Genomic DNA, 12266 nt, shown 5'->3' with positions numbered 1-12266 from the left:
TATTGGGAATATGATAATAGTAATAATAATAATAATAATAATAATAATAATAATAATAATAATAATAATAATAATAATAATAATAATATATTTCTATAGCGCCTAAGCATCCATTTAAAAGTGCTCTGCAGTGCTTTACAATTAACTCAAACGCACAACTACCCACACATACACACACAAACACACACACACACAGGCCCAACATTAAAAAAAACAAAAAAAAAACATCAATCATAAAATTCGCTGTAAAATAATTCAGTCTTCATATGCTTCTTAGATGTTAATAAGTTTTATTTTTATTAATTCGACGAACATTAATATTTTGGGATAAGTGTTCCTATTTACGATAACTCAAATTAAATTGTTATGGTCTCATTGGTGATTAGAGCGTTAGGGCTAATCAACATCAGAGACTGACTCCGATGACTCGGCACAGAAATTAAGAAATTTTTGCCAGGCCTTTTCGTTGACTGGAAATAAATAGACAAGGGGACCGAGCGGGCTAAAGAGCATGAAATATTCTTGGTAAGGGCTAACCCACACTGGAGACTGACTCCGACGACCCGGCACCGCCGTCCTCTGCCGTCTTCCGGATAAAGACGTCGGGCAACGACAAAATACTAAGAATAAGGAGAAGAGACCTACCCATACCAAGCTCGAAAAAAAAAAAACGGCAGAGGACGTCGGGTACTTGGTATATTTCATGCTCTTTAGCCCGCACGGTCCCCTCTCTATTTATTTCCAGTCAACGAAAAGGCCTGGCAAAAATTTCTTAATTCCATTGCAACCTTCAGTGCATACCAAACAGACAATTAGGTCAGTCCCACAGTAAGTGAGTAGATATATATCACAGTATTTTATCACGCTCATGAAGGAACTGCATCGCAACACCTGACGACACTCTGCATTTTTTTTCGATCGTCATTGTTAAAATTGTGAGTGATGCTCCGTGTGGCTTCGGGTGATAGGCCTTTTGATCGTTAATTCATTAATATTTGTTGATGTCAAAATACTGGTTCCAATCTAATTGAAAGTGTGAAACAAGTCCCCCGGAGGACTGGATACATACATTTTGCAATTGATTTTCTGGTTTCATCCTGATGACATTTTCTTTTTCAGACTAAATAAATGCTGGATGTCAATATTGATCATCCATCCTCACACCTTTACATCCTATAATCATACAACCTGCCTATGCATCCTGCTACTAAAATAGTTATGCCACATTGTGATTAAATATTATGCAGCCAATTCATTGTTAGTTACACACCTCCCATGAGTTTTGAATCGGAAGAGAAAAGGGTGTGACGTCAATACCTCTGCTTTCCATTGTGAAGACATTATTAATGATAGAATTCTTTAAAGTTGTAAGTTTCAAAAGTTTCGCTTCCTCTACCGTTGTATAGGGGTTTCTCCTAGCGCCATTGAACGAAACTCCTCAAAACTGGGAATTCCATAGGGCTCCTTTCCTTGCTTCATCTCATCGTCATTAATGTCACTAACCTCACTAATCAATTTGTCATAATGTCTTTTGATTGTTCTTTCCACCGAGACAGGGTCGTCATCATCATCACCCTGTAGCCAATCTCTCATGTACTCTTCTGGGGTTTGTCGAAGTTGAAAGGGGCCAAAATTCATTTGACTCGGATCAGTTTGGTTCCATAAGGAAGTGAGGTAGAATAGTTCTTCTTCGGATGTTTCAATTGAAGCATTCTCAACTGATCTGGTCTTTGTAGTGTTTGTGGGAATGGAGAACTTTTCAATTAAAGCAGAGTTTTGACCTCTGAGAACGTTTTCCCCTCTTGATTTCTTTGCGTTTCGTTGCTTGTTGAAAAAAGGAAGGCCATTGTGCTTTTGTGCACTGAAGTCGGCATCACTTTTGGTGTGGCAACAAATTTCTGAAAAGAGAGAGAAATAAGTGACCAGAAGTCTGTTATTTGCTTGACATAAAAAGGTATTTACATAAGTATGTTGAAAAAATGAATTTATCAACTTCAAAAAAGTACCAATGAACAGTTCGGTTTCAGCTTTGTTCATCCAACTGCAAAAAAAATGGGCAAATGTGGTTGAGGGACTGGAGATCTCAATTTACACAACACGACTTTCTGCCTAGTGTTATTAGCAGATAATCAAAAGATACACGGGGTTAAGCTATAATTTACTGTTAAATGGGAAATGGCATTTGGTTGAACATACCTTCAGGAATGAGCTATCAAATGTAACCTAGCAGGTTCTAAATTAGAAACCTCGGGGTGGGAGAAAGGTTGGAACACCAAAGGGAACACGGAGACGATCCGCGATGGACATAGATGTGAGAGAGAAAGGTCTAGCATGGCCCCTGCTGTGGGTGATGGAAGAGTATCATTGCAGCCAAAGGTCCCAACAGGAACCAGTAGTACGAATACGAAAGCTATATGCTTAACTATCATTGCTGGAAGAACAATGAATAATAGTTGAAACCACTACACAAATCTGTGTGTAATTGTAACTCTTATATTCTATTAGATCAAACATGATGAGAAAAGTTTACCCCAAATTGCTGGCATAAAGACCAAAGAAAACATCAACCCCGTTCATATGATTTTTATAAATAAATTATGCAAAGATGACCTGTAACACGTCTTACTTCCTTGGTAAATTAACACATAGAGCTACTTACTGAAAGGCTGACACAGACCCAGTGTCTTTATACGCCACGGCAAACACCCAAATGGCAGAGACGTACATTTGTTGGCTGATGGAGATCCGTAATTTGTACAGGCTATGAGAGATAAAGAAAATTTTATGAATAGATATTATATAACCCCATTTGTTTTGGGCTTATTGTTATAATAGAAATACTCTCCAACCACGAAAAAGCCATGTCCATTACAACAATGTTAAACCACGCCCATAATTGCGCCCAGTTTAGATATAAATGATTAATAAATGAAAAAATATATAACTAAATAAGTATCTTATTTATTTCCCTCACCTCATTTGGTTAGTTCCTCCTATAACGTTGTTTCATCCCTCCGTTGATATTTGATGGATATAGGTTTGTTGCGCATGTATGTGTGCGTGGTGTTGTGTGTGTGTGCGTGTGCGTGCACATACACACACTTACACGCACACATACATGCGCAACAAACCTACATCCGGAAACAATATTAGCGCCAACTGATCACAACAGCATTCCTCCCGGACACTACTATACAAAATAACTCCCTGAAGAATCCATCAAAATACCAACGGTTCGATGAAACAACATTGTAAAATGACATAACCAAATGGGGTGAGGATAATAAAGAATTCGCTCCAAAGGAACTGTCGAGCACACTACGTGATTCCAGGCAATTCCCCTCAACCATAACTAAATAAATAAAGTAATTGATACCCCAAATTCAACACCTAATGATAGCAAGGAGGTACAAATGTTGGTGAATGAAGATCCAAAGTTTGTATAGGATAGGGGGTTGTTGTAGAGAATGTAAAATAAAAGAAATAACAGTTAATAAATAGAATTACCTTTTATTCATCTCATAAGAAGAAATTGTCTTTAGGATCTATTTCCTGAGGAAGACCCAAGGCAAGAGTCAGCCGCAGTGCAACGCCGCAAACTGAGTTAGGGCGAAGAAGTAGTAGCGTATGGCTACATCTCCACGCAGAAAGTCTCCAACCAGTCTGTAAATTCATCACCGCAGTTGAGGACAGCCTCGAAACCTCCCGAAGAACTCGTCACAGGACAGTGCAGGATTATGTGGTCTGCTGTCTTTGGTATCCCCTGACAGTGGGCACAGTCGGCTGACTCCCTCAGACCCAATCGATGAATGTTTCAGCAGTTCTGCTGTGGCCTGTCAGTAGTCAGTAGTTTGATGCGACCCATTCTTTTCGATTGCCATTCCCAAAGCCTGGCATAAGTTCTGTCCTTGATTACCCCCATCTCCCTTGGGCATGGTATTTGTCCAATATTCCCTCCAGGCTTCCCAAATATCAAAGTTTTCCAGTTTCGAATGGTAAAAGAGCTTTCTTGATTTGAGTCGTAATGTTCTGGGAACTTCATTTGTGATGGTTTTCAAAGGATGAGATCTTTCAGTTTGTGGACTAATTTTTGGATTGCTTCTTCTCGCCTGAGTTTTTGGTGGTGCTATTCCGCTTATAGTTGGGAGCCAAAGGGTTGGTGTTGCGTTAAGGCATCCAGTTATTATGCGCATGGACTCTCGGAGTGTGATGTCGAAATTTTCGTATGGGGGCTTCTTGTCCAGATCGGGGCACAGTATTCTCCGACGCTATAGTAGAGTGCGAATGCTGACGTTCTCAAGACTTTGTTTGTTTCTCCCCGTGTGGTGCCCGCTAATTTTCTAAGCAAACAGTTTCTTTTTACAATATTGTTTGCCGGAACGGCAATGTTTTTCATATGTTTTTGTAGTTTTACTGTCTGCCGAGGGTGACACCAAGGTATTATGGATTTCCGTCCGCTGCCAGGATATTTCCGTCAACTAAAATGTTAAGGGTTTCCGTGGCTTGTCTGTTATTCAAATGGACTATTAGTGGTTATCGAATTTAGTGGTGTTCAGCTTCGAATACCATTGGTCGAAATATTTCTTAAGCTTTGATGTTCCCTCACTGAGAAAATATTATTCCAAAATATTAGACTGCATCAACTGTGCTACGAATCTTTGACCTCCTCATTACAACATATTTTTTTTCTTGTATTTTTCTCTCTGCTTTGTTTGCTTGCTGATTGCTCAGTTGATAGAGCACTCGTTTCACACGCAAAGGGACCGAGATCGATCCCGGGTACAGTCGAGATTTTTTTCTGAACCTCCTGTCCACCCAGCAGTGAATGGGTAGCTGAGTCTGTTAGATTTGACGGAAAGTACTTTGCGATAGACTAACGTCCTATGAAAAGGATAGCAAGCAATTTGCTATTGTCCGTTTCACTCTATAGAAACCGGAATAAACTCCGGCTCCATGGGACCAATGACTCTGAAGGACTACTTTTTTTTTTTTTTTTGCCAGGCATAGTTTCATACAAACCTTTTCAAATAAATTTGGTTCGTGACAGTTTGTAAAAAAGTACTAAAACTGCTGGTCTAGCCAGTGTCATCTATTTATTGTATCTCGGCAGAAAGTGAAATATAGACAGAGGGTGACTATGTCTCCTTTTGTTTTCTTTTTATATTTTCAAGTAAAGACAGCATGATGACAAAAGATATAGAAAAACCCCTCGTACTCACGGTATGTTCGACAGTATTTTATGATTCTTGATGCTAGAATCCTACACAAAAATCTTTCACAAGGAGCACAGTCTGTGGGGAAAGAAGACATTATCATCAAAGTATCAGAATCCTCATCATCGCCATTATCATCATCATCATCATCATCATCATCATCATCATCATCATCATCATCATCAACTTCATCATCATAATCATCATCATCATCATCATCATCATCATCATTATCATCATCATCATCATTATCATAACCATCAACTTCATCATCATCATTATCATCATCATCATCATCATCATCATCATATCATCTATCATATCATCATTAATCTTATCATTATCTTATATAATCTATCATCATCATTATCCATCATCATCATCATCATCATCATCATCATCATACATACATCATCATCATCATCATCATCATCATCATCACCACCACCACCACCATCATCATTATCACTACCACCTTCTTACTTATTACAACCAAGACATTCATCACAAGCAGCAATATCATCATTGAAGAAAAAAAAAAACACTGATCAAAGAAAAAATATTATGGCAAAGTTTAAAAAATACAGGAATAGATCTTACTAGCACTAACAAAGGTAGCAGACCACACGATGCAGAAAGCTGTTTTAATGAAGATCATCTGAGCGTTGGCATGTGCGGCTCCCAATATCAGGAGGAGATAACTCAGTGCTAGGAACCATCGAGGTGACATCTTGCCTGGTGAATGAGAATCGAAATCAATTCACTTTACCATTGTAGCAGATCTTTACTACCAGTATGCCCATCAAGCCAGTGACTACTGTTTACAAGACAACAACAGTGGGTTTTTTTTTAAAGATTTTATATAGCGCAATATCCACTAAACGTGCTCAAAGCACTTTACATGGGATCTCTGGCCAAAAGCAACATTTAATATCTAGGATGGGACATGACGCCTGTTAGGCGATATTACATTTGTTTTTCGGACAGAGACAACGCTGTTAACGGCCAGGTACTCATTTTACACGTGAGTATGAATGAGAGAATGTGAGTAAAGAGCCTTCTCCAAGGACTCAACTATGCGCCGAGCGAGGTTCGAACCCAGGACCTTCCGATCTGAAAGCGAGTGTCATACCATATGACCATATAACCGCACTGTCCGTTGGATGTGATGCTAAACTTTGGGAAAGAAAATTTCAGCTACACACAATGACTCTACCCAGGGTCGTTTGTGTGTCTATGTGTGAGTTAAGCACCGTTACAATAGGATTCAATAGTCTGATGTCACGTCCGCGCAGCAACCAGCGGCTTGGCTCGAAACAAAGAAAATCTGTACTTTTTATTCTTCATGCTGGCTAGAACTTTTTCACATGTCATGTGATCAGAATGTATAAAAGTCAAAACATTATCAGATTTATAACGTCTTTCTCCTCTGAATACACTTTTATGCTTGTCGGACAAGTATTTCATTTAAGGGGGTCCGCCATTGTTCCAATAGTTTAGAACCGATTACTAAGTTACTATGCATCATTAGGAGGGAAGTGACGTCACAACTGTTGAAGCCTATTGACCTATCCCAGAGAGAGGAAGAGAACTAGAAGAATAGCCTGATATCTGTCTATCTGTGAGTTGACTAGACTTCTGATCGACTTGCTGTCTCCACTGAAATCATGATATCCAAAACCATGGTCCGTTCCCCGTTTGCAATACATTAACAATAAGAAACGATAAAAAGTAAAATCTTACGCTTATTAGTTCAAAAAAGTGTTTGCGAGGTCATTAACCTTCATATTATAACACCAAAACAAGAAACAAGAATCCACTCTTTTTTTTTTTTTACCCGATCTTACCTTCTGATTTTTGCAAACTTCCAACAAAGTCAAAAGAGGAATAAATAACAGATTACATATTTCCCTACCATAACACACGCTAGAATTTTGATTATGCTGACTGTGGTTCCCCTCTGACTCACCAAACCTACGAGCGTTCAACACTTTTCAGAATAAATAAGGTAATGTTATAACAGATCGATATGTATAGGATGTCTCAGAAAACGAATTTTATGACAGCGGACAACAAAGGGTTTTTTTATAGTCAAAAGATCAATGCCATATGACTGAGATTATAAAGACATAATATTATATATAATATTGTACAAATAAAGAATCAAACAGCTTCAACAATGAACAAAATACCAAACACGTAACGTATGTGTGCAAAATCCTTCTACTGCCTATAACAAAAACAGTAAAATCGTTAAAACATGACTCTAAATCATCATCATCATTATCATCAAATTCATCATCATCATCATCATCATCATCATTGTAAGAGAGTAAGCCTATGCAAAAGGTTATCTAAGAAATTTGGTGCAAAACTGTCAATTATATATATCAGCAAATGGGTTTAGTGAGTACATAGTGCAGGCATATCAGTTAAGCTTGGTCAGTGCATGACACGTGTGGGCAGTTTTATGTCCAAGCTATTTGAGACGCATGACACGTGTGCGCAGTTTTATGTCCAGGTTACTTGAGACCGTTTTGTGTCCAAGTTAATGGATAGGTTATCATGTTGAGTACTATTTAATCAATCATTCTTAAATTGGTTTAGGGATAGGTTATCGTGTTGAAACATGTGAAACGGGCATTTATCAAAATAATGTTATATCATAAAAGGCGGGGTTTAACATCAATATGTAGGAATTGACGTTTCAGGTTTGAATATGATTGGGTCTTACTATTAGGGTTGGATTATAGACTGACAGGGAACTGTCGAAACTACAAGGGGGCGTGGAAACAATGGAACTGTGGGTAAAATTTTGATAGGGATAAAAGAGGATGTTTCGAGGAAAACGGGATTATTATTAGAATTCTGCATTCAACTTGACCATGAGCTGCACACTTTAAACCTTTTGTGCTCACCATCATTTACTTGCTTTTTTTGGACTTAGAAATATTTCACGTATATTGAAAATGGTTACTTAGGCAAAATTAACTTTACATGTGGACTGATTTTACGGATTTGGAACTTATGAAACTGATTGAATTATGACCATGCTATTTGATTTGGATTTCGAATTTATCACAACAAATAAAGCTGTAAGAAATTAAACTTGGAATCTGGATTTTAATTTGAATGTCTTGATGTTGTGCATTCAGTTATCATCATCGGCCCTTGAACTCTTTCGTCATTATTAACATCTACAAAACAACGCAAAGGATAATACTACCATCTATTAAAAAACCACTATACGATCATAAGCCATTACATATGTGTGCAACTACGCCACATTATGTATCTTATTTGGTGTCGTGACTCAGGATTCTTATATATCTTTATTTGGAGCCGTGATACCATGATGTAAAGATGTTATTATTCCGAACCATGGATACACAAGAAATGTATATTGTTGCGGTGTTAACATCTATTAAAGTTTTTGTGAGACTCGAATTTTGAAGTGAAAATTGTGAACAGATAGGAAAATAGTTTTATTTGGGAAAGAAAATGAATATCAATTTTGAAGGTGAAGCAGTGGAATTATTTTGTATTGAAATATGAAAAAAAATATTGAAATTATAGATGATTCCTAAAATTCTGACAAAAGACGATATTTAAAAAAATAAATAAATATACTAAATAATAATAATAATTATTCACAGATAGAAAGGAAATTTTAAAAAAAATATAGATATATAGGGCAATATATTATATTCAAAAAGTGAAAACAATATATTATAGAACGGCAAAATAATAATAATAATAATAATAATAATAATAATAATAATAATAATAATAATAATAATAATAATAATAATAATAATAATAATAATTGCATTGATGCTATACGTATTTTATTTAATTAAAAAGAAGAGAGGGAGAGATGAAAATAAAAATTGCAGTATTTAAATGAATATTTTAGTGCGTTTTATTTTTCAAAATAAATGAAAATGCGTTTACTTACAATCAAGCGTTTCGGAATAGATCTTCGAATATTAATTTGTACCGTTAATGGCAATGTTTTGTTAATATCAGTAACAAAGATGTGTCGATTTTTATTTCAATTTTTGTATGTTATGTTGGAATTACATGACAGTTGGTCATTCATTTAATGTTGTTACGTTTTATTTTCTGTCAAAATGACTCTAGAAGATGATGGCAATAACAACACGTAAATTATAAGTTTTTATAATTGAAAAATGTCTTATGGTATTTATTGTTATATTACAACATCATTGATTATATTTTTCTCCCGTCGTTAGGGATGAATTGGTGGTTGATATTGACTCTTTGAGATTCATGGGTTCATGACAAAGAGCAAAGTTTTATATCTGTTTGTTTTCTTGGTAATTAATGTGTGGTTAACGCAGCCAAGTAATCGACAACAGAGCTTATTTATTGTGTAATGAGACATGGCGTTATAATAGATTACATAAGACATTTGATTTTATCACTGAAATTAAGTTGAAATGATTTATGCGGAATATGAGTCAATCGTTGTTTTGTTTAGTTTTGTTTTGAAACGCGTTTCATCGTGATTTTTAAAAGGAGATATATTCTCATAATAACGGAATAACGACTTTTGGTTTAAAGTCGGAGAATGAAAAGCAGATAATACAAATAAAATGACGGAGTATCAATTATTATGAAAGACTGATGTCTTTTAATTGGAGTTAAAATGTTATTACGGAAGAATAACAAAATATTGAAAATGCATTATCATGTCATGTGAGTTGATAATATTTGTGACACAAGTGGTTAACTTGTTAAGAATCAGCGAATTATAAGTAACCCATATGGTAAAATGCTGTATAATGCATATTGGGTAAATAAGCGCAGTGATGTAAGACGCGGTAATTAAAGTGCACACGATTTAAATTACGAGACGCAGGAATGAGGCGTTCGGGAATATTTTATTTTGCGTTTGATTAAAGCGCATGGTTTAACACTATGAAAGATACAGAAGCGGATAATTTTTATAAATACGATGCGCGTTGGTTAAAGCGCACACATTTATCAATGCTATATTAAGAGGCGCGAGATAACATCGCAATGAGTTATATGAATATTATTATAAGCCGAGGGCAAAGGTGCGAGACATTGAATTTTTATTGAGCAGAGTGTATATTGTTTCTGCGAATATTTTGATTATCATCTTTTTCTCCTATCGATTTGCTGTTGTAATTGTAATCAATATTTACTGCGTGGTTTGAATTTAACATTTATATCATAAAATTTGTAACTGAGTTGAAGAAGAAGTTATGTTCAATTGTCAAATCTTAAGTGTGTAATCATTCAGCAATCATTGAAATGGTAGGAAGTGCTATGATACACAATAATAATACATAAACAATCATATTTCATTAAATTATGATTTTCTAAGGGGAATAATTCGAGTAATCAAAGCAGAAGTAGTGTTTGCACTAAAACATGATATACACATCACGAAAGAGGACACTTGCAACCATCAGTCATAACGGAAACGCTGATGACAACGACAGAGCCAACTCAAACACAGCCACAACAGAGGTCTGGGAAATGTCCTAATCCCTTTGGTCTATCCACGGATACCTTGAAATGGAGTAACAATCTCGACAACCACTACGTCATTGATACGTCCAGAATCAACACAATCTACAGACTACAAACTACACAGCAACCTCAATTACATCGTACCTTCCAACTTATACAAACTTGACAGAATTTATAAAATAATATCTGTATCAACACAGATTTCTTCCATGAACCATTTTATATTTACATTCTTTATTGAACAATTGGATTACTTGTATTTACTTCTACGAACAACAATACCCAACGATGTACGATGTCAATAATTACATAAACGTTCAAGATACGATTGTTTTTACAAAAATGATGTCCAATTGTGAACAATACTACATCCTTCGTATGCAGTGGTGAGCGTATTCAAATTTAAACTTATGTCAATATACAAGTGTGCAGCACCCATATCTACAACTTATAAACATTGAATATTATAATAAAGCCTGTCTTAGTATCATTGTAAAAGATAAAGGCTATATATGTATATAAGACAATGCAGGAAAAAGTATCGCAAAACGCCACATGAGCGATTTCCTTGGATTCATTATCGTATGATATTCAACAACCTGCGTTCAAATAACGAAAATATTGTTGACCTTATTCGACCCTACTACATAGTCTACTAGACTACGTTATTGTTACATCATTACCTGGTGTGTGGACTCACATCACCACCAACTCGCAGATTACACATCTACCCGGTTTGGACTACGTCACCACGGGACTTACATACTCATCTACCTGGTGTGTACTCACATGCCACCTCATCAAAACTCGATCAACAAACACAACAATTACAACACACGACCTCTGTCGACTACTACACACGAACTCTTTGTCAACACATGTCTGAGTTCACAACTTTCTTTTGACTTGCTGGATAAGTCAAACTTCATTTAAATTCAAGATCTCGCACACAGTTAATCTTGAATTTTTACAATTTCATCTACAATGAGATCCAACTTATACACAAGACAACCACAAATATCAACGAGAAGAATCGACCCAGATGCCGGAGATGAATGGATTACAGCGACGTCACAAGACCAAGAAACAACCCAACAGGTTAAGCATACGTTTGCTACCTGTAGAGTCTTTTTTCGTCCCAATTCAAAAGACTCGAACAAATACAACACACTCATTGCAAAAGTTGGTCACTTTAGTAAAAGCCCACAATCACATACTGTGTTAGATTTTACTTATTTAGTTATTTACACTATACTAAATATGAATAAGTCAGACAGACTAATGACTGATTATTTACTAAACACTACATATGTGATGTGAACAAGTCGGACAGACTAATGTCTGATTATTTATTAAACACTAAATATTTGAATGTGAAGACATTATGGTGATAATTCGAAGACATTTACAGAGGAAAAAGTTTTTTTATTAATTAACAATAATTAAAGTGAATTTATGACACTTGGGCTATTCAGTGACCACAACACACACAACAATGCAACACGTAGACTAGATACAATCACCTGA

At 36.0% G+C, this 12266-nt stretch overlaps 1 protein-coding gene across 1 annotated transcript; it reads right to left on the bottom strand.

The window, feature by feature from the left end:
- Positions 1-59: 59 nt before the first annotated feature.
- LOC144970727 (uncharacterized) lies at positions 60-7252 on the bottom strand. The gene is made up of 5 exons (XM_078910683.1): positions 7061-7252; positions 5814-5948; positions 5220-5291; positions 2660-2761; positions 60-1898 (listed from the first exon to the last, which is right to left on the bottom strand). The coding sequence occupies exons 2-5, from the start codon at positions 5941-5943 to the stop codon at positions 1393-1395; spliced, it is 810 nt and encodes a 269-aa protein (XP_078766809.1). The 5' UTR covers positions 5944-5948; positions 7061-7252; the 3' UTR covers positions 60-1392.
- Positions 7253-12266: the final 5014 nt, after the last annotated feature.

This window comes from Berghia stephanieae, chromosome 4 (genome assembly GCF_034508935.2).
Source record: "Berghia stephanieae isolate SIO BIC M18660-M18661 chromosome 4, UCSD_Bste_1.3, whole genome shotgun sequence".
NCBI lineage: Eukaryota > Metazoa > Mollusca > Gastropoda > Nudibranchia > Aeolidiidae > Berghia > Berghia stephanieae.
Note: the sequence above shows the minus strand (reverse complement) of the source record. Positions and strands in the feature narration are given on the sequence as shown.

Bases quoted from the DNA above. Each gene is read 5' to 3' on its own strand.
- LOC144970727 (XM_078910683.1), bottom strand. From the start codon at position 5,943: ATGTCACCTCGATGGTTCCTAGCACTGAGTTATCTCCTCCTGATATTG. The intron at 5,292-5,813 runs GTAAGATCTATT...CTTTCCCCACAG, and splicing joins TGCTACCTTTGTTAGTGCTA to ACTGTGCTCCTTGTGAAAGA. The intron at 2,762-5,219 runs GTGAGTACGAGG...TATCTCTCATAG, and splicing joins AAAATACTGTCGAACATACC to CCTGTACAAATTACGGATCT.